Here is a 21,870-nt window from a genome sequence, read left to right as displayed (position 1 = left end):
TTTTTCCTGGTCAACTGTTTGAAAGTAGGTCACACACTAACTGTTTTAGTCTTGTGTTTGACTTTGCAGCCCATTGGTTGGGTTGCATGAACAGGCAGGCCACTTAAGCCAAGATTTTAGGAAATGATCCCTCTTTTTGGGTCCTCCACTTGAGACGGTGTTAAAATGATCTCATTTTCCTAGCTGAGCARTCTGTAGTCGGTCTTGAAAATATTTGAAACTGGTGATATTTGTCTTTCCCTATGTTATTGAAATGTTACTGATAGAAAAGGGAATTTTAAGAATGCAAGTTACTTGTAGGCCTAGATTTATCCCACCTCATTTTGGATACTTGACTGGGGAGTCTGATGATTGCAAGTGCCTTTTCCTCTCAGTGGAGAATGATGGTCCCTGCAGAGAGCGGTTTTCTCTGCTAGTTGTAGAGGGTGCTTATGGAGAGGGTGTTTCTCACAGAGGGAAGTCAGTTGGGTGGATTGAAACTGAACCTCAGCTTCCACAGCCTTTTGAGCAAACTTCTTTCCAGCCTGTCTTTTTTAAGCTCTTTGGGACCAATAAAAATCAACAGGTATGAGACAAAGATGTTGCTTGGAAGGCGTTGCATTTCTTGTCCAAGCAGATGTGCACAAATCCTCTTTTGTAGCATTAATTCCGTCTCTCCTACCCAGTATCAGCAAGAAATGAATGACCGTGGGAAGGTCYAAGTGAGGCAGTATTTTCTAATCATGTAGATCTTGTTTGTTTTTTATGTTGATTGATGTGCTTTTTTTTTTAAAATGTCTTTTTATTTTTTTAGGCTGGATGCCAAAAGTAGCTTTCACACACTTGAAATCATCAGCTCATGTTAATGACACCCGATTAGTGCTACAGGAACCTGTTGACTGGCAACCCGGCGATGAAATCATCGTGGGAGGGACGGGCCTTGGCGATGCACCGCAGCAAGAGGAAATGGCCATTATTGAATCTGTGAACAACACTGAACTCTACCTTACGTCACCGCTCAGGTACCCTTTCAGGGGCCAAGGGGATTTCCATAGCAGAGAGCTAAACCAGTCGAACCTTTGGGTGAAGGTTAGGATTTGCAGTTCCCTGTGAGAAGGAATGACTATAGAAATTCCTTTAACAAAGGTGCTCAGAGATATTTAGTTTCCTTACTTCCCCTAAAACCAGTGGATGTTCAATTCTGAATACCTCTATGTTTACATCCCATATCCTAACCATGAACTTGGAAACCTTTGAGGCAGAAAACACTAATGGCCAGCACAGTCTGGTGGCTTTAGCATAGGGTTGACTAACAATTTTCCTGCATGGTTATTTTCTTGACTAAGCACATTTTTTTCACAAAAAGTGTTTGATTCCTGTAAAAAAAAAAACTTTTCTTCCATTCTGATTGATTTTTTGGGGTTGATTAACAAAACACTCAAAGTGAATTACTTCAATTTGGAAACATTGCTTCCCTGCTTCCAGTGAGCAGTAGTTTGGCTGCCTTATGTTCTCATTATCTCCTGTGCATTAAGATCTTGGTCAAACTATACCTCTTATTACCATAACCAGGAGCCCCAGTGTTGCAATGTTTGGGAAGTCTGGAGAGAAGGCAGCCTAACTACAGTGCCAATGAAGAACAATAGTATCATTTTTAGACAGAAATATTTTTTGCTTGAGGAAGAAAATACTGACATTTTTCGCTGAAACATGTTGCGGGAAGATGAAGGAAATTCAAATATTGAAATATTATGGTGAAAACATACATAATATGAGGAGGTTTTGTGAGCTGGTGAGGCAAAAAGATGAAAACAAACTGCAGCCAGGGACAAATATATCTGGCTCACAAACACAGACATATTGGGTATGCCACTGTAGAAGGTAAGAAGAGGCCTGGCTCCAGGATACAACTGTCTAAAACTCAAAGACAGAAAGCGCACATTGTGCCCTAGGTTCCCTCAGAACTTGTCCGTATTTGTCAGAAGATTTGTGTAACCTGCCGGGGTATTCTGAGAACCAGATGTGAATTTTAGGCTTGCTGGGAAAACAGATAAATTCAAGCTTTGTGCTGGAACTGCTCATGCTGAACTAATTGGAAAACTTCTCAGCCGGTCTCTTCCCATCCCCAGCCACCTCAGGAGCTCGAAGCTAACAGAGACGCTCAGACCCCCTGCAACTTCCCCAAAATATCATGGGTCATTTTGGAAGCAGCTCTGAATTCAGGTGGTTGAGGTCATACCTAAGCTGAGAGTTCCTGCCATCTGTCAGGTGCAGATGCTTTCTTGCCCTTTTTTTTTTTTTTGTCTGTGTGTCCTTTCCTAGGTATTCTCACAATGTTGGAGAGGAATGGGTGAATGGCCAAGGCCTGCCTTTGAGTGCTGTGGTGGCACTGATTAGCAGAAGAGTTGTAGTTCAAGGAAACGTCACGAGGGAGAGGATGTCCCACCTCAGACAGTGTGCAAAAGCAGGTGTTTCAGGAGGTGAGGAGGTCTTTTCTGACAGAAACGTATTGAGGAGGAAATGAATAAAGACATTATTGCTCCATTAAAATTGCATTATAGTGTCGCTGTGTATTAGAAATATTTCTTAATAGGATAACTTTGAAACGTAACAGCACCAGGAAAGCAAATTTATCTTTCCAGACATTGTTTGACATTGAAGCACGAAGTCTCAGGAGCTGAACTGAATTTCCTTGTAATATCTCAGATGTATTATTTTCACATTGTTTCAAGCCATCTTGGGACAGACCCTTTAGTTTTGCATGAGCCTAAGGGTGTAGAAAAGAAAGTGTCTTCTGAAAACATGTTTCAGTGTACATATTGTATTAAATTTTTAATTGYATTTACTATTTAGTCACTTTAAGAAGAAAGAAAAACGAAACAGCCTGATACTTTTTGTACTCTTGAGAGTAAAATATTGAGATGTTGTTTAGTGTTTAGGGATCCCAACAAACAAAGCCAGGTGATGGCTTCTTGTAGCATTCAGTAACACTGATGAAAAAATAAAAGACATCTCAGTTCTTCTTTGGTTTTACCTTTATCCTTCCACCATGAAGTCTGGTGGAGGGATTCCTGATTTACACCAGCTGATGAGAAAGTGGAATCAGATGCAGTGATTATAATTTGAGGAGAGTTAGGCATTCTGGCTACCCAGGTATTATGGTTTCCTTTAAAAATAAAATGCCTTGGGCTTTAAGACTGTGACACAAGACTTCATTTGATATCCAGCAGCCAGATGCTTATATTACCCATGAATTTATAGTCCATTTTGTGTGGAACTCATAAATATAGTCTCTGAAATGAACTAACTGTTTGAGGTTTTTATTTGCATTAAAGTATAGGAGTATTTCTCAGAGAAGTCACCAGACGATGAGTGGGCAGTATTTTTGTTGTTAATTTACTTTCTTTAAAAGAAAAATGAGTGTTATTGAGACTAACAGTCAATGTTAGGGTTTGAAGTTCTCTCAGTACATCCAAAGAACAGGCCAAAGCTGCACATTTGTAGTCTGAATTTCCTTGTGCCAAAATATCCTAAGCACAGCCCTATGATTTACTCTCCCTGTCTTCAAATTGTCGGTAGTAATGGTTTCTTACCCGTCTGCAGTGGCAGTAGGAAAAGCTAGAGTTTGTAGGGTATTTTCAAAATGTTCTCATTTCAGCTTAGTTCAGTAAATCCATGCCCAATCACCTTTTCAAGAACCTCACCCAAGGTAAATCAATGTCAAATCCATCTTGCCCATGCATTGGTCTATTTAAAATTGAACACAAGCAACTTTCCAAAGCATGAAACTACTATGGCTTCCTGCTGATTTTAATATATGTTGCTCTAAAAAAGTCCAGCTGACTCTTAGGGAAGAAACTGTGAGGGTACTCAGAGGCAGTATCAAATACGCTTGCCTGTGGCTATCTGTCTTTAGGCATGAGTTTATGATCGCTGCTGGAAATGGTAATAGTGGATGAGAGGAACTAGCTCAGTGTGGCAGCTCTTGTGACGTGGTTTGGGGGCCTTTGCAGATACCATGGTCTTTATGGAGAAGTAACGCTGACAGCTCTCTCTGGGTTGTATTCCAGGTGGCTCTGGGTGTCTGTACCAGAGAAGTGAGAGGAAGCTGGGATCTCGGGATCTGGGGGCCATCGTAGTTGTGGAGGCCTTCCAGGGAGAGGAGAGTCACCTCTGGGTGGAAGGGGTCCAATTCCGGCACATTGGCCAAGCATTTCAGCAGTACCGCAGCGCCCTGACCATTGCTGGCAATGCACAGATGGCAGGTGAGATGGCTGCGCTGGAGCTGGGCCCAAATGATCTCATATGTCTACCTCCTCCTGCCCAAAGCTGGGGCAGACCTTCTCRGCAGCCTGCTCTAGATTCAGGGCACCACTGAAAAATTGGGTTGGTAAGAATAAGAAATCCTCAGTGGAGTCTAAACCCAAGTGAAACTTGAAGAAGTGCTTTAACTCTCTTAAGTTCCGTTATATCTCTGTCTGGCTTTTTGCTAACACAATATTTCATTTTTATGCCACCCTTCTTAAGTTAGTTTGTTACTTCTAGCTCTGGAAATGAAGTACTAAATTATTGTGAGAGAGCCCAGAGCTGGCTAAGGGCTATTTGGCAGCATATACCAAAATTTACTTCTGTCACCTGAAAGTTAAGGAACTCATTAACTTGTTCTGACTTTGTCATTAGTAAGTGCAAAACTCACCTCTGTGGAAGAGGCAGCGAGGGCTCTGAGGAGGGGTGGTGACTGGAGAAGGTTAGGTGGGACAGACTAATGTTCTAAGGATACTGGATGGGACTTTTTCCTCTGACTAACCCACACCTATACCTTCCCCTTTGCCAATGTCCAACTGTTGACAAAGATCTGCAAAGATGAGTAAGAATCTGCAGCTGGAACCAAGCAATCTCATGGGAACAGAATAAATGAATTGCACAGAATCAGAGAGTGAGGAGCTAATGTGAAATTGTCCCAAACTTCAAAATGCAGTTTGCTTTTTGCTCACACTACTCATTTCTTTCCAGATTCTTACATACGTGGCTGCTGCATTTTGGACTCCTTCAGTCAAGGACTCCGTCTGTCTGGGATCTCAAACCTTACAGTGGACAGTAATGTTTTCTGTAACATTTCAGGCCATGGGCTTCTACTGGGTAAGTGAAGCAGGAAGATATCTGTCCACCATGTACAGCAAAATATGCTGATTGCTGTTTGCATGAAAATGTCTCTCTGGAGGAAAGAATAGTAGGTGCACCCTGATGGCTTAAATCATGTCTTCCACATTTTCTAGTATTAGTGATTCTGGAATAAAGCTCCCAGGCTTCCTCATGCAACACTTAGGAACTATTTCCATTTGTCCATACACTGTTTGTTTCTTCTGGTCAGTCTTCACTTGATTTAGTTCCCCCTTTTTTTAAGGAATTGATTTATCTGTCTTTAGAAGAGCACCATTAAGTAATGTTTAAGACTCCAGTTCAGTGAGGCATTTAAGAACATACTTACCTTTAACTTTAGTCATTTGACATTGTGGATAATGGAGTGAAAGCATATGTTAAAAGTTAAGCAGAGGATTTAACACTTAAATAAATTGGAGCTTGGAGCAACAAAAATGTTAAACAACAAAATATTTCTCCTAACTAACCATCAGGAGACTGACTTGCAGCGTCTTCTGCTGGGATCTCTCATTGCCTGAATACCTAAAGATATTGCTTGATTTTTGTTTTCCATCAGAGATGGGATGAAAATGACCAATTTTAAGATTAAAAAAAAAAAAAAAAGCCTTCAGCCCTGATCCTGCAGTTCAACACACACAGAGAGGCCCTATGCTAGGTCCTGTATAGAAACATAATAAGATGTGATAGATTACAATTTAAACAGAGGGGACCTATAAAAGGGGAGTGACTGTACACATCTTGCAGATGAAGAGAGGAGGCCCAGAGAGATGCAACGTCTTGCCCAAGGTGACACATGGAGCCCTTGTGGCAGTGAGGAAGCAGAACAAGATCTCCATCCTCCCAGGACACCTTTGCTCTCTYGTGCTAGGACATGTTTCTGACTTAACGGACCCTGGGCTGAGCTGAATGTTTCCTCTGAGGTTTCAGCCTGAATACACCTTATCCCCAGGATGTCTTTAATGGCTTCACTGTCAGCAGCTCCAGAGGGTCTGATAGATGAATTTATATATCATTTTGTTACCTGTGAAGGCATATTTATTATAGCTGGCTGTTTGTGGCTCCAGATTTAGACTCCCTCAGTGATTTCATCTAAAACCCTTATTTTCAGGGGGTTTGCAAGACAGTCATAAAAAGTCGCTCTGGGCTTAAAATTAATTCACACACAAGGTCTCATCTTGGAAGCCAAGACTTTTTATGCCTCCTCTCAAACCTATATGACTGTGGAAAAGACTGTTTTAGGACCCTGCTTATGCTCTTATAGTCACATTGTTTGTAGTAAATACAGTCTGGAAAGGAAATATTTCCTAAATGGATTTTGTTCCAAAAATGCAGAAAGTCTGAAAAGATTGTGGGGAAGGCTAAAAACAATTACTCCTCTTCCCAAACCCAAAAGATGCATGTTTCCCTCTAAGCCTATTTCCACTTGACTTATATTTGGTGTAGTCATGACTGGGAAAGGGATCTGTATCTGGGACAGAACTGGAGCCTCTGTAGTTGAAGGTAATCATTTAAGTTCAGTAAGAGCAATTAAATAGATTTTATTCGCAACAGGTGTGGGCCAAACAGAGATGACCTGCTTTGTGCTCTGCACGCACAACGTCAGAGTGGGGACATACACCATGGCTAATCGGAGCCTGTCCCTTGTCTGGGCTTCTCTTCTCTGAAGGGCTGGCCCGTTTTTGCTGCTGGGTGGCACATTTCTTTAGGGTGGAGATTAAAATGATCTTTTTTCATTTTCTAATTCAGTTCTGTAACTAGATCTGGGGGACACCACTACTGAATTGTGATCACTAGGTCAGTGGATGTTTTCCTTTTTCTTCTCATGCTTCATTGCTTAGGGTGTGGGGGAAAAACATCTTGGTGCAGAGTTGCACCAGGTGTTTTAAAGTCTGTTTGGAATTCTTCTCACACATAAGTGGGGCAATAGATGGAGACACAAGGGATAATACGTTGAATCCTAGCATTGCGAGAAGCATGCCTGTGTGTCCATAGGTAAGCCACTTCCTCACACTGAATCTCTTTTCTCCAGCTGTAAAAGGTGCTTTCTAATATCCCCTTTATTCATTTCCTCCATAAATCTGGGGGAGAGTGTGTCTGCTATATTTATATATAAGAGCTGATAGAGGGTCTTGCTCATACTGAATTGCAGAATCATGGTATCTGTTGCCCCTTTGTAGAATATATATTATAGTATTAATTTCCCTGACTGTTTTATTTGGTTCTACTCATTAGATTGCAAGTTCTTTGTGACAGAGACTTTTTATTTTTTTGCCGTATTTACGATGTTGTTCAGATCTTGCTTGTAGCCTTCTGATATTTCTGGCTTGCATAGTATTCCTCTTTCCATGCTACTCATCACTATGTTCAGCTACAGCAGTCTTTGACGATGCCACAGCCGTCTTCTGCCTTGTGTTAAACAGAGTTTCCTGAGTCCGTTTCAAACAATGASATATACAGGTACAGCGTAGCAAAGCTTCTTCTCAGATGGAACAAGCCAGCACAGTGACCACAGTAAAACCTGGCAAGTCATGCAATTTGCATAATAGAGGGTTTCCAACTATATTATTTACTTTCTTTTTTTTTCTTTTCTTTTTTTTATTTTTTTTTTAAGGAGAGGGACTGGAAAAGGGAAACAGAGTTAGTAACAATATAGTGATTGGCCTTTCTGGAACAGATGGTTTATCCAACATTGAAACACTGTCACCAGCAGGGATGTACATCAGGGCTCCTGCCAACCACATAGAGGTAAGAAGTTCAGGTATAAAACATAAGATATCCTTTCTAATAAAAGATATCAGAAAGATACGGACCTTCATTTCTCTTGGAGCTTRTATGCACAACATTTGCTCCTTGGCTGAGCTGTCAAAAACTGATTTTGATAGGATATTAAAAGAAGCACACATTACAAAATAAATAATATTTATAGGCAAATTTATTGTTACTGAAAATTGTACTTTACTGGAGTGGCATGAAATATTTGCCGTGAGATCCTTCATCATGGGACAATTTTTTGAGTTGTTTTATTTTTTAATATTCATGGACTCATAAAAAAATGGAAAAAAAATTTAGGTTCAGCTAATGGCTAGATTATTTTCTACTTCTATCAGTATAATACAAAAATCACAGTTTCTAATGGCCTGATGATAAACACAGGAAGATTTGGCAATATCAAATGTACTTCTGTCTGAATTTGAAATGACAACTTATGCACAGTCCAAGATTTGCATTCCAGGTCAGAAAAAGAATAATTCTTTCCCTGTCCTATGAAAACGACTTTGACTTTCAAAGAAAGCAAACTTCTTTATTCTAAATAATGACAAAACATTGAAATCTTAAAAAGCTTGCAAAGTAACAACCCTCCCAACAAAAAGTTAAGCTCAGTAAAAATCTTTTAATTCACTAAATCTGTGATGCTTTCTTTCAGTTCATATATTTTTTTCTCTTCTTTTATTCCAGTCACTTACATTTCAGAATAAAGAGTCACTTTTAGATGTTTTGTGGAAAAAATATCATTTTCAGTGATTTCAAACCATTTTTCCTTCCCAACTATTTCAAGTCTGGAAATTCATTGAAACTGACCTTTCTTACCACACTTTCAGTTGTGACAAATGCACATTTCCATCAAAAAAAAAAAAAATCCTGACCTGTTCTATTGCTAACCCACAGAAACCAAAGCAATTACTAAGTGTATGCGAAGACCTAATTCCCCCCGGGCTTTTATTCCATGAGGAAAAAATTGCACCTAAATTTGAAGGTGAAAAAGAGACCTACACATTTCCTATGTTATTCTGAAGACAACAGTGCTTAGGAAGAAGGAGAGGACTTTTCTGTAACTCCCCCCAGGGCCTATTTATCATTTTTAAGACCACCAAATATGGTTAAAAAATACAACAACTAGGCAGAATCACATGAATTTCAACTCCACTAAACACAGAGTTTTGTAGTATCATACACTGACTTACCCTGGAGCTGTCTACTAGATCGCCCGTGGCTCAGCTTTTTAAAAGGGTTGTTGCAATTATTTGTATGGGTGAACTGACTGTGGTTGGTTTTCAGCACATTTGTTTAGCTCTTGCAGTTCATGTGTCGTCATAGATGCGCCCAAAGCTGCATCTGTGGCAGCGTACCCGAACATCAGGGTTAAGTCTGCTCTCCAAAGATGTGTTACTCAAGGCACAGTAGCAGATGGCCCTTGAAGGGCTGCTGATGAACTTCATTGACAGCAGCCTCTCGCAGGGGGCTGCTGGAGGTRTTGCAGCAGCAGCAGCAGTTGGCTGTAAGGGAAATAAATAAAAAATTGCCTAGCTTAATATTATTATTAGCTGTAGTGTACTACAATACCGAGTGGTGTTTAGCAGAAGACCTGGAAGGACATGGATATTAGGAGAAAGACCCGCACTGTCTCTAAAGCAAAAAGTGCTGGATTTGTTCTTASTTGCGTTGTCTGGACTCTTCCTTAGTATGATAATAACTCAGTAAATGCGGGGAATGCTGGTCCAGCGCCAGCACCATGAAGTTACACAGTTTAGGCACCTTTTTTCTGATCAAAATGGCTCAAGATCTGTATTTTGCTTTTTGGTTATTTAAAATCTTAACTGAATGGGAAGGTTCAAAGAACATAATGGGAAAGTCTCATCTTCCCATTGCCTGGTTTCTAGACCACGACACGGAATAGAAAATTTCCCCTCTAGATTTGAGAGTTAGGGTGTTGTTTTTTGTTTTGTTTTGTTTTGTTTTGTTTTCAGATTGTCATCTTCATGCTTCTGGTTTTAAACTTTCATTCTGAAATCTTTAAGGCAAGGACTACAGCTAAGATAGATAGAGAGCCCTGTGTTCAGATTGTGCTACATCTTCTGTGCTCGATGGGTTAAGCTTTTCATGGTGATCCCTGTAATAATATTTACACAACTGCTCAAGTTACTTTGGAGCCTAAATTTGCATTGGTGACTGCAAAGCTTAAATTTCCTTGAAAATTAACGGTCTCCTAAAGTGTGAAAATATTGGGACATAGCATTCACTCAGACCTAAGCCTACAAAGACATTCAGGCACCCAGTTCCCACTGGTTTCCATTTGATTTAAACTCTTAAGTGCATTTGTGAATCATGGTATTAGATGAAATTTTACACTAATAAAATATAAGTGGTAAATGATTATGACAAGGATAATACATTTTTAAAAATTAAGTATGGAAGCCCTGGTTGTCACTTTATAGTGTCATAAGACAATTTCATCAGAAAGCTGATTTCTTCCCTTTCAAAAGGGAAGAATCAGCATGAGGAACTGAAGATGTCCCTCTTAGACACTGGCTATTTTGTCACTGAAGAGCGTGCTCTGGGTCCCTGCTTTTACTTTTGTCTTCGGGCAAAATGTCATAGTTTTCTGACTTCCCCTCTTGGTTCTCTTGAACCCAAAGGACAATGGACTTTTTGCAATAAATTCTTATTCAAAAAGATCCAATGTCCTTAAATCCCAGTGCCAGCATGAAGCAGTCATCATCTATAACGACATATGAACTGGACTTATGAAATCCAACAGGCAGCCTCACTATCCTGCTGTGGGTTTGAGGACTGGGGAACGGCTAAACAGAGTGAATAGGGTGGAGACTGACCTGTGTTTCCATGTCAGAGGCATGACTGATGGTCACGCTGTTGATAAGTAAATCCATTTTCTTTTCCCAGTATCACCCAGCCCACCCACTCTCCACAACACCAAAGAGGAGAGGATGCATCTGCTTAACATCCATTTTTTCTCATCATTTAATTCCCAACATGATCTTTTTTAAAATCTTCTGCAAAGTGAGTGCATGTTAAATTTGGCCCACTGGAAAAACTCCTGGCATCCTGGCAGGTTCTGAAATTGGGGCACACTCTCTACAGTGGGGAGAAAAAGTGCTTTAATATCATCTTAAAGGTCAGCACATTGAGCCCCGGTCATCTAAAGAAATTCATGAAATATTTACATTAGCCTTGTTGTACCATTGAGAGACACTTAAAGCGTTAGCCACTATTATACTGACTTGCGATGCATACCTCCAGGTATCTGGCATGCTCAAGGAGGTAATTTCTCTCTGGAATTTTGGTTGCATGGACATTCGTAATATACTGACTTCCACAAAGAATTGATTTCCACACAAAATTCCCTGCTTGCCTAAAACCCCTGCCCTCCAGCCACTATCTGGCTGAATAAATATGCAGCTTTTCCTTATGAATCATCTGCAGAATGCACAATTGGAGTCACAAGTAAAAGATCCTGGAAATAATGTGACTGGACTGCAGAAGTATTTTGTTAAAGGAAAAGGCTCTGTGGCTGCACTTTTGAAAAAAATAGCAGCAGCTTTTCCAGGGGATAGAGAGAGCTGTGCTTTGGTTATTGATATCTCTTTGTTGCTTGACAGATGTCAAAGATCATGACTGCAGGGAACTCTCTTGGATGGGTCAGGAGAAAGTAATTGGAATATGGAGGCTTTCACCTCCAGGTCACAAAGTTTCACTTTGATTTGGGTCATCAGGGACCAAAAAGCCATTACTGTTTTAACACTGTCCGGTGACCTATGAGATGGTAGTCGGTGGGTGTCAGTCCTGATCTTAGCAAACGAGCTCTCCTTACAGTCTCAGGAAAGCTCATCTTAGGCTCTCCTTAGAGCACTGAGTATCTCCAGAGAGCAATCYATCTTATCTGAGGGTAGATCAGATGAACTGCCCCCTGGACATGCCTATGCCTTACCTTCTCCTGCACAGGGAGGCTAGGTTTACCAGCCTGGACTTCAGCATCAAATTTTTAGACATCTAAGATAGGCAAGAAGGATCCTGCCCAGATGTGCACATGAAAACATCCCTGTGATGGACACCATCCAAAAACAACTACACTTGGCTACTGTCCAAATGGTGCATGTAAGAGCAGGTTTTTGCCCTAGAGTAGAAAAGCTCCTTTACCACTGTTTATCCCCCTGCGTAATCCACTTGCTGTTGACTCTGTAAGCATTAAACTGCTAATTTCAAGGCCGGGCAGACCTTGTGATCACTTCTGTTTCACCTCTTGCAACTACATAGAAATACAAAGAATACAAAAAATGCAACTCAATAATTTCTGCATCACGAGACATTAAGCGATGGTAACCTAGAGCACATCTTCCCATGGTTATCCCCTTGTCCTGTTAAAAAGAAGACAAAACCTGTAACTCACCACAGATCTGAATGAATTTCATTTTCACTTCCAGCTACTGACATATCCTGAAGATGTAGCTCACTGCTTTGTCTTGACTTTTAGGGGTCTCGGTTTTTAGTGCCAATGTTCTTTCCATTTTGCTGTATTTATTTTGGGAGACATAGGAAAAGATTGAAATTTTCAGACTGAAATTCAAGTTGAATTTTCAGATTGAAAAATAGATTAATAAATTGAATACTTGTGATTTACCTCTCATTCATGGCATCACCTTTCTAGTTAGAAAGAATTTCACAGCGGGCAAGAAATTTTCCATATTCTCTTTTTTTTCTTACCTGCTTCTCGTGGAGTTATGGAAACCCCTTTTTTGCTGTGACATGTTTTTATTGTTTCACCAGCCCTTATTGCCTGGCTTGAGAGTGGGGTTTTGTGAGAGTGGCCCAAGGACAAGATGAGAACAGGGTGTGATTTTGGACACAGAAAAAAAGGAACCAGCTGCTGCCAGCCAGCCACAGATGGAGGTCCACAGCCAGGGTTTTGATGTGTGCATTTTCTTCTTAAATTTGTTTTAATTTCCTGAAATCTGGGGTATATTTTTCTAACAGTTGCATATGCTTCTCTGCAGGGTAACACAGTGTGTGCTGCTGGATATGGGTATCTGTTTCATCTCTTCCCTGAGGGACCATCCCGGATACCTCTTCTCTCCTTTAGTGAGAACGTAGCCCATTCCTGCATGAGGTACTCGGGGATCTTTGGTTAACGAGATTTCCCTTCTGTCGTGGTAGCTCTACATATAATGGCAGTGGGAAAGGCTTTGCGCTCCTCTGTCTCCTTCCCCCCCCCCCAAGTTTTGCTCTCCTTTAGGGGCTTTCCCCCTTGTTAGAGCAGAATTCCCCACAGCAGAACAGAATCAGTATTTGACAGTGATGTGTTTGGGACTGTTTTTCATGGCTTGCTTGTAAATCCTTTCCTTTTTAGTTTCAGTTCAACCCATTTTTCTTCATTCACAAGCCCAGTTCATTAACTTGTATCATTCCCTTGTGGTGTTAACAGCAGTTCCACTTTACCCCCTTATTTAAATAGGGGGTAAAATGATCCTGATGTAGGTTAAGGTGAAACATTAGCACATTTTCTAGTCAACTATTTAACAGCAAAGCACTTAAGCATGTGCTCTTGCATTGAATTTAAAGCTCATTTTGAGGTATAGCAGGAACTTTGAGCAGAAGAGGGTACCATGCAAGAGAACAGAGACATGATTTCTTTCTTAGGCTCCTCTGTTAGCATCTATTACAGGCTGCCATTAGAAACATGATATGGGGTTACAGGACCTGGAAAGGCATTTCTTATCTCCAGATGCTTTCTATAGTAGCACCATGACTACTCAAATTTTAGAGTTCAGTTGATTAAGTTGATTGGAATGGAGTCTAAGCACTTTGCAGTCAAACAGGATAAAGGGTGCTATATGCATATCAGATATTACATATAACTGTTGCTCTTGTAGTATCCAACAGTAGCTATTTATCAGAGCCTTTGCGTACGCTTCCCTAAAACAGAATCACAGCAAAAGGTGGCATTATGTTAAAAGTCAGTGGGTGCAGTCACTTGAATTTTGAGAAAATCTGGATTATAAACTGGACTTGAAATCTCTGAGAAGGTCAAACCAAACACTGCATCCAGGAACATGTACACCTGGAGTACAAATTGGCTGAATCTAAGAACTAGAAGGGACTTACCCATCCAGGCTCACCTACTGTTTAGCTAAAGGCAACGGTGGTTAAAGGCTCATGAAGGTGCTGGGTATGTTTTGCAGTGTGTGCCTGTCTGTGGCACCGTGGGGTAGGTGTTAGCTGTGGCGTGCCTAATTCTGAAAATGCATGAAAAGGATTTTTAAGAGAGCTCTCAGGTATTATTAGATGCCTGCAATAAATACTTGTATCCCCAAGCCTTTTGTTTTTGAGTAAATAGTAAAGTCTTGTGCAGGGAGCTGTTGCAGATTTAAGACTTTAGTTATTGAAAGGATGAACAGGGAAATTTGGCCATAAATACATGCACTGTAGAGAAACAGTCTCCTTTGCTTTCTCCCCTAAACAGGTGCGGTTTGCTGGTGTATCCAGAATATTTGCCAGCGAGCCTGGACAGCCCCGTGCAGTTCCACGGCTTCACGGCTTGGAGCAATCAAGGTGGAGCCCAGGTATGTTTGTTCTCACAATTCTTTATGTTGCTCGGGAAATACCATTTGATCTTTCAGACTGTATCCTCTCTATACAGTCTTCATCTTTTAGGCAGCAGAGAGGTCACAGTTACTATAAAAACTCCTGTGCCGGTATGTCCATGCCCCTCAGCTGGAGGTTTCTGTTTTAGTGATAAAGGCAGAAGAACATTTGTTCATGCGAGCTCTCCTTATTGCTTCAGTGCAGAATCACCCTTACTTTCATAAATAACTGAAATGACCTCTGTGATCGTCTAGTGTATTGGCTACCAATACAATACAGCCAAAGAAGTCCTCCCAGTGGATCTGAGCTCTTTGTAAAGATTCCAGCTGGTGGAGAACTTATCTTCACTGGGTTAACAGTTTCCGTGGGAATTTTTCCCCTTGTTAAAAATGTGCATTTTTTAATTTGAATTTGGCTAGCTTCATTTTCCAGCTATTGTAGCTCACTATGCCTCTAACTGCTAAAAAGCCCTTTATTATCTGATACTTTCTTCCCATATAGGTACTTACAGGATGCGATCGAGTCTCCTCTTAACCCTCTGTTTGATGAGCTAAAAAGACTCTGTGTGCTTCTCTGTAAAGCATGTTTTCTAGTCTCTAATCCTTCTGATGGCTCTTCCTCTGAAAGTGCCCGAGTTTTAGAAAGTTAGATGGCATGTTCTGTTTCTGGAAAAGCTTATTTGTATGAAAAGGAATAAAACCAAAGGATGTTTTGTACTTTTGTTGACTTTTCTCTACCTGACTTGTAATTTTATTTTATGTTACTGGCCCAACATACGTTAATAACCAAGTTCATTTTGCTTTTGCTCAATGGGCTACCTCTAGGAAGAGTATTCTTGCAGTTGGGTGACTTAAATAATATTCCTGATTCTGTTCAAAGCATCCTTCTGCTATAAACCTTAACATCTTTTACACTACTATTCTTTACAATAATGAAAACCACAATATTTAGAGCATTTTTGACCCTACTTGTTACTGATCCTCAGTTCCCTTTTTTTATACTGTTTTTTTTTTCCTTTCAATGTGAAAATAAGTTTTCAGAATGTAAAATGGTTTATATGATTAATTGAAAGCAGAAATAAGAAATTAGGGGGAGATTTTCAAATAATAAATACACATTCAACACTTCTGTGTGTTTTTACACTCCTCTTTTTATTGTATAGTGAGGAAAGTACAGCCATAAACCACAGACATTTTTTCTTCCTTTATTATGCTTTTAAATAGATTTTTAGCAGCAGCAACCTTGAACTCCAGAGTTTCCRGATTTATGCTTGCAAAGACTTTGGCATTGACATCGTCGAAAGCCTGGGAAACACTTCTGTAGCTAACAGCTTTTTAATTGGACACTTTGGGCAAAAGGTAAGCACTCYGGGAATCATTTCAGTGTCTCTTGAATTGCACCACAGCCCTTCAAACAGGGATTTTGGAAAGTAAGAATGCAACTTCAAGAACAGCTCCTGCTCTGTGACAGCTTTGGTGATGCTTGGTCTTTAAATAGATGCTGTGTAAGGACACCCAGAAAAATGATGAGGTTTGGGCATTGATCTGTTTGCTTAGTCCTCCAGCTGCCTTCCATCTCTTAGAGGAAGCAAGCAGCACCTGCAAGGGACATTAAGTTGATGATGAAGCAGAGGGACGTGGAGCATCAGTGCTCCAACCAGGAATTTTGCTGTTTCCTCCTGGCAGCAGCAGAAGAGAAATKACATTTGATCAGCTGGACCCTGCATCATTTTTCAAGCGCTCCATTCATACAGTTGATGGTATAGCTGAATAAGCATCAGCTGTTCAGAAACCAGAGTTTGCATTCTGCAGGAAAATTCAGCATTTTTTGCAAAAGTCTTTTTAATTCAGTATGAAACTTTTGAAGAATTTTTAGATAGCCCTGAAACAAGGACTCTGACTTTTTTATTTTAATTTGAAACTATTGGAACAATACATATGATGATGTATATTCATATATATTCTTTATAAAACATAACACTGAAGAGTCAAAACAAAATGAAACTTTTTCCTGATCTGAAGGATTTTAGCAAGAAAAGTGTTATTTTTTTTCCTTAACTATGCTTTTTCCAAGATTGTCATGGTCTCAGAAAACCATTGCAATTTCACAGAAATTGAATTTTTAGGAAAAATCATGATTTTGGGGAGACCAGCCTCTTCTAACAACCATTCCTATAAATCTTTTGCACTAACATCCCAACATCTTTTAACCAAATACAACTGAGATGTTCAGTTTAGTGATTTGAGAATAATGAGGGGGAACAAAGGATTTGGTTCCTATCCCAGAGTACTACATATCTGCTTTAGAATTAAAAATGCCACCTAACTGCAACATTTTTATTTATGCAGTAAGCCTGATCTTCTTTCATTATTTCTTCATGTGGCTGGATAAAGTCCTTTGGGTGCTACTATGTTGTTAACAGATTAATAACATTGATAACAACAGGATTTTAGTAACAGCTGACCACAGCTGCTTGTTCATGAGTTTGAGGGGGGGGTTTTTTGTCCTGCTCTAGTTTCGCTTGCTGTTTATGAAATTCATTTCCCCTCTGACTGGCTGAGAAAGAGGTTTAAATGAGTTTCCTTTAGAAGCTTGCAGAAAGAAACCCCTGTAGCAGGTTCATCTACCTAGAGTATATAGCTCAGATAAAATCGTGGTCTCCTGGTCCAGTCTTACAGTGGTCCAACTACACAACGAATTTCTCTCAGACAGGAAAGGGTGGGTGTCTTTGTTTTTGCTTTGCAGGATCCATGGAAGAACTCCAATGTTGTACTTGTTAAGAGATTTAGAGGCGCTCAGCTGTGCCTTGTTTCTTGCAGCACCCCAGGGGGGTGATTATCTTTGATTATCTCATGATAAGAGCCTCCTTGTCATAATTTACATCTTAATTTATGTAATTCTGCCTTTAATAATGATGCCTCTTTAATATCAATTAAAACTTTATGACATTAATTTAACAGGAACATTGGATATTCCACTCTGCTAGCCCTTCCAGTTTTTGAAAGAGGCTTGTTATATGGAAACACCAGGGCATTGAAAAAATGAGACTTTGATCAATTAACACATCAGAGTCATGGCTAGCTCCAGTGCCCATAAAAGCCAAAGGAAAGACTTCCTTAAGTCATTTTCCTGTCCTGGTGACAGATAAATAAAAAAAGAAAATGTAAGTATTCCTAAGAGTGGTGTCCTGAATGATTTGGAGGCTGGGATTTGTGCTCAGCAGTCACTTGGAAGAAGCTGACCCAAGGATCATCACCTCAGGTGTCTTGGCCTGAGGATAAGAGAGGTGATGGAGCTGCTGACTCTTAACGAGATTAAGGATGGCACTGTCCCTTTAAAGTGACAAACTATTTATAAAAGTCCATTTCAGTCTACGTTTTAATGTCTTCACAGATGTGGGATTTCTTGGTTCTCTACTATGGATTTAGAGAGTAGTTCTGCAAAAGTGTTTATTGGTCTCAAACAGCATCATGAGATGCATTCCTGCCAGTTCTTTCTCCTACAGGCTACCCGTTAACTCTGTGTCCATCCTCTCCCCATCCTGTCTCTGAGATAAGTTTGCAGARGGACACCAGTGGGTATGCATCCCCTGTGTCATGGCCTAGAATCACCACGTGTTTCCAGTCACTTGTGGGTTTTGCTCTTCTTTTTCACATGTTATGTTTTCTCCTGTCTCCAAATGATTACTTAACTTTTGTTATTCTTGACTGGACCCTGAAGTCAACCAGAGCTTTGAAGAGGGTCTAGCTTAAGGCCACCCCAACCACACAGCAGAATTTTGAACCTCAACAGTCAGGTCTTTCTTAGAACATAAATTAGAATAATGAGCTTTTTAAAATGGAGAAAACTCAGACTTGCTAAACAAGACAAAGTCAAGTGAAAGCAGCTGCACATAAGTCTGCTCACTGTGACTTACATGGGTCCTTTCCTCCAGGTTTAGTTTCAGTACAGCAGCTTTTCAACTGCACCAAGCTACACAGCACTTCTGGATCTCAAGAAGTGTCTCTGTCTTTCTGTCCCTGCTGAGACCCAGCTGCATGTCTGTCCCCTCTCTTCTCTCTCTGCCTGTCTCTCTTCTGCTGCAGGCTGTTGGCTGGTCAGGTCTCAATTCTACTTCTCTGCTGTCCTCTGATCCTGGAGGTCTTCTGAGATGAATGAATGCGGTTATCTCAGGGAATGTGCAGTTTCCTCTCCCTTCAAATGTTCAGCCTCACCTAGTGTGCAACAGCGAGGACATAGCAAACAAGGCAATCACTGCCCTTTATAAAGAACATAAAACTATAACATACTGCAAATGGTGAATGAAACAGATGCTGCTTGTCAGAAGTTGTAAGGCAATGTCTTTCAAATAGTGTGAATTGCCCCGGAATGGTGGTCTTAAATGGAATCACATCCTTGTGTCCCAGCTGCTGGATCTTGGACTTATTAATGGTACTTGGAGTCTCAAACATTGATATGTTCCACAGCACTCTTCATTTCTTCATTGCAGGACAGGACCTGTATGTCAGCGGGACTAAAAACTCCCAAAAGATACCAGCTGTTCATCTCCAACACAACTTTCAGGAACTTTGATGTAAGCACTTGCGCAGCAATCAGGACCTGTTCTGGCTGTTACCAAGGGCAGGGTGAGTTGGATTTACACCTATTTAGCAGGGCTTGCAAAGTCCCTGGCTTTCACCCATTTCAGTCACATGCAAGAAGTTTGTGGTTCCACAGAGAATCACTGATAGATATATAGATATTTCACCTGGAGAAAGCTTTCTGCAGTGATGATGGGTACTGACCTCAGTTTTGCTTCTGTACTCTCACCACTATGTTTGCTATAGGTGAGTTGTCAAGATCGAGGTTATGAGGTAGTTATATACCTGCTTCCCATAGGTTTCAGTGTACTAAATAACTTTTAAAACAGTGTCACTCTCTCTGTTTCACTTCCCCAACTGCAGCACAGGGATAATAGCCCTTCCCCATTTCCACGAAGGTAAAACATAAGATGGTGATATGCATACTCAAGATATATAACATGCTAGTTGTGCAGCTCGGATGAACTGAGAAAATCCCTGAGCTGGGATAATAACAATATGTGCAATAACCAGTCCTTAACCATAATCACTCTCTTCAGTATATCTATTTTGCTGATCTTGCTGGTGGGCTGAACCAGACCCTTTAGCTGCTGTGCTCTGCCTGGGCTGAGGTTCAGGTTGCAAGTTGTCTCCAGACAATCTCCATCTGAAATAGCTTCATTATTTAGTCAAAGTCACATATCACTCATTTTTGAGGCTGCACTGATTTCATTTTCTCAGTTCTCTGAGTTTGGGATAGTGCTTCAAAAGCTTTAGTGAGATTTAGGAATGGGCTTTAATACACTGACCTGTTATTGCTTCTTCATTTTGGGAGGTAACATTTCAAGAATGATGATTTCTTTAATAGCTATGACACATCCTCACAGAATTCCACCAAGCTCCTACCTCGGGCCAGCCTAAACCCTAGGTAAATTTGCCTAAGATAACATACGTAAACTAAGGATCCTTTTGAGCTTTGATGAGGTACCCAAAGGCTCTTTGAAGAGTGTTCCAACTGCAATTACTTGTTAAATATATTTATATATAAATGTATACTGTCCTACAATAACATAACAGAGAAAAAGACTTCAGGAGGTGAGATCAAAGGACAGCAGGAATAGTAAAATCTGACTCAGAGAGGCTACAACTGACAATATGATTGTCAAATACTAATCAAATGTAGCTCATGAACGCTCATGCCGAAGTCAACTTGTTATCATTTGTAGGGCAGTGTTTTTCTGACATTTCTGGAAATGTTAATGTGTTTGAAAACTTTCTGAGCTTTAGTCCTGATGAATATTTCTCCTTTTCATTACTGTCCTTGGTACAGCAGTGAAGAGATCTTCCAGTCAAACTTTTCAGCCAAGGCTTTATTGTGCCAGGTACTGTACATATGCACACATATATATTTAACACACAGATAGACCGCCCTCACCTCCAAAGAATTTATCTTATAAACAAGGTAGAAAGGAACTGTAAGGATCACTGTTTTGGGGACTGTAAATTTTGGCAAAGGGGTCTGCAAAGAAGTGTTTGGAGTCACTCGGGAGTTGAAGGCAGAGCCAGGAACAGCAGTTGGATCAGAGGAGGCTGTAACCATGAGTCCTATCACAACGAGGTGTTGGACAGGTGGGACCTGAGATTTGGCCAGAACATGGCAATTCCTATAACCAGATCTTTCTCTCTTTGTTTTGTTTTATTTTATTTTATTTTATTTTATTTTATTTTATTTTATTTTAATTTTTTTTTATTTTATTTTTTATTTTTTGGAAACCTGAAGCCCCCTCTTTCTGACTCAGCAGACATTTCTCCAAAGGGAGGGTGAAGTGAAGCTAACACATTGTTTTCCGGAGTGCTTGGACCTGTAACTTGAAGAGGTCAATCCCTGTTTTTGAATTGCTGTTTGTTCCCCAGGTGGGTTCACAGTGAGAGCTGAACGGCTGACCTTCCTCAACGCGCCTTACCAAGTGTCCTTCCCCTTTCCTCACTCTGCCGTCCTTGAGGATCYTGATGGCTCTGTCACAGGGCACGAAGGAAGTCGTCTCCTCCCTTCCACAGCCATCCTTGAGATGTCTTGTGCAGCCAGTGCCAACTTCAGTCAAGCTTCCAGGGGCAGCGTTTGTGGGAGGGACCTTGTCTTTCACCGTGTGTCTATATATCTGTAAGTAACCGTTCCACTTTTGAAAAATTGGCATGAAAGCCTCTTTCTGTGCTTTATAGTTAGAGAGGTGCCAGTCTGAACACAGTCCCAAGACTCCTCTGAAACTGCCTCTCTACCGGTGAACTAAACTAGGTCAGGGCAAAAGCCTGAGTGCTGGTGTACAATAGTCTGTGCTTTTGTCCATATGATCTCTGGCACTGTGTTTGGCCTGGCTACTTGTTCTTGCCCAGACACTTCTCAGGCATGGTTTGAAAGATAGCACAGGGACCATTCCCAACCAGCAATTTGGATGTACTCATTGTGTTTTTGGAGGGGAGAACTTAACTATATGGACAGTTATAAGAATTACACATGCCAGCTGGCTTTCAGGCCAGTCTCTGGCTTATTTTATTTACAAACTTAGATATGGCCCGCCCAAGGCTTTTTTTTTTTTTTTTTTTTTTTTTGAGGTCCTCAGAAAGCTACTTAAAAAAAGAAAAAAGTTTGAATGTAATTAGATTTGAAGTCAAGCTCTGAAAGTGTTTTTGTCTATACTTACTGTTAGGGTTTTTCCCCAAACCTCCTAAAGAATAAGTGGTTGTGATAGCGTAGTTTTTCTTTTCTTCAGCAGAAAATCTCTGCCATCTACTTTCCTTT

The 21,870-nt window shown here is 40.5% G+C and overlaps 1 protein-coding gene across 1 annotated transcript in view; it reads left to right on the top strand.

Annotated features, from left to right (window-relative positions):
- Positions 1 to 21,870, top strand: part of PKHD1 (PKHD1, fibrocystin/polyductin) — a 269,755-nt gene that overhangs the window by 120,549 nt on the left and 127,336 nt on the right. Inside the window, exons 37-46 of the mRNA XM_026063949.1 lie at positions 794 to 1,001; positions 2,302 to 2,459; positions 4,050 to 4,244; positions 4,993 to 5,118; positions 7,751 to 7,884; positions 12,927 to 13,039; positions 14,393 to 14,492; positions 15,738 to 15,872; positions 19,004 to 19,139; positions 20,988 to 21,234. Coding sequence (XP_025919734.1) covers positions 794 to 1,001; positions 2,302 to 2,459; positions 4,050 to 4,244; positions 4,993 to 5,118; positions 7,751 to 7,884; positions 12,927 to 13,039; positions 14,393 to 14,492; positions 15,738 to 15,872; positions 19,004 to 19,139; positions 20,988 to 21,234 — 1,552 coding nt within the window. The remainder of the gene's footprint in view (positions 1 to 793; positions 1,002 to 2,301; positions 2,460 to 4,049; positions 4,245 to 4,992; positions 5,119 to 7,750; positions 7,885 to 12,926; positions 13,040 to 14,392; positions 14,493 to 15,737; positions 15,873 to 19,003; positions 19,140 to 20,987; positions 21,235 to 21,870) is intronic.

This window comes from Apteryx rowi, unplaced genomic scaffold (genome assembly GCF_003343035.1).
Source record: "Apteryx rowi isolate R43461 unplaced genomic scaffold, aptRow1 scaffold_205, whole genome shotgun sequence".
NCBI classification, from domain to species: Eukaryota; Metazoa; Chordata; class Aves; order Apterygiformes; family Apterygidae; genus Apteryx; species Apteryx rowi.
Note: the sequence above shows the minus strand (reverse complement) of the source record. Positions and strands in the feature narration are given on the sequence as shown.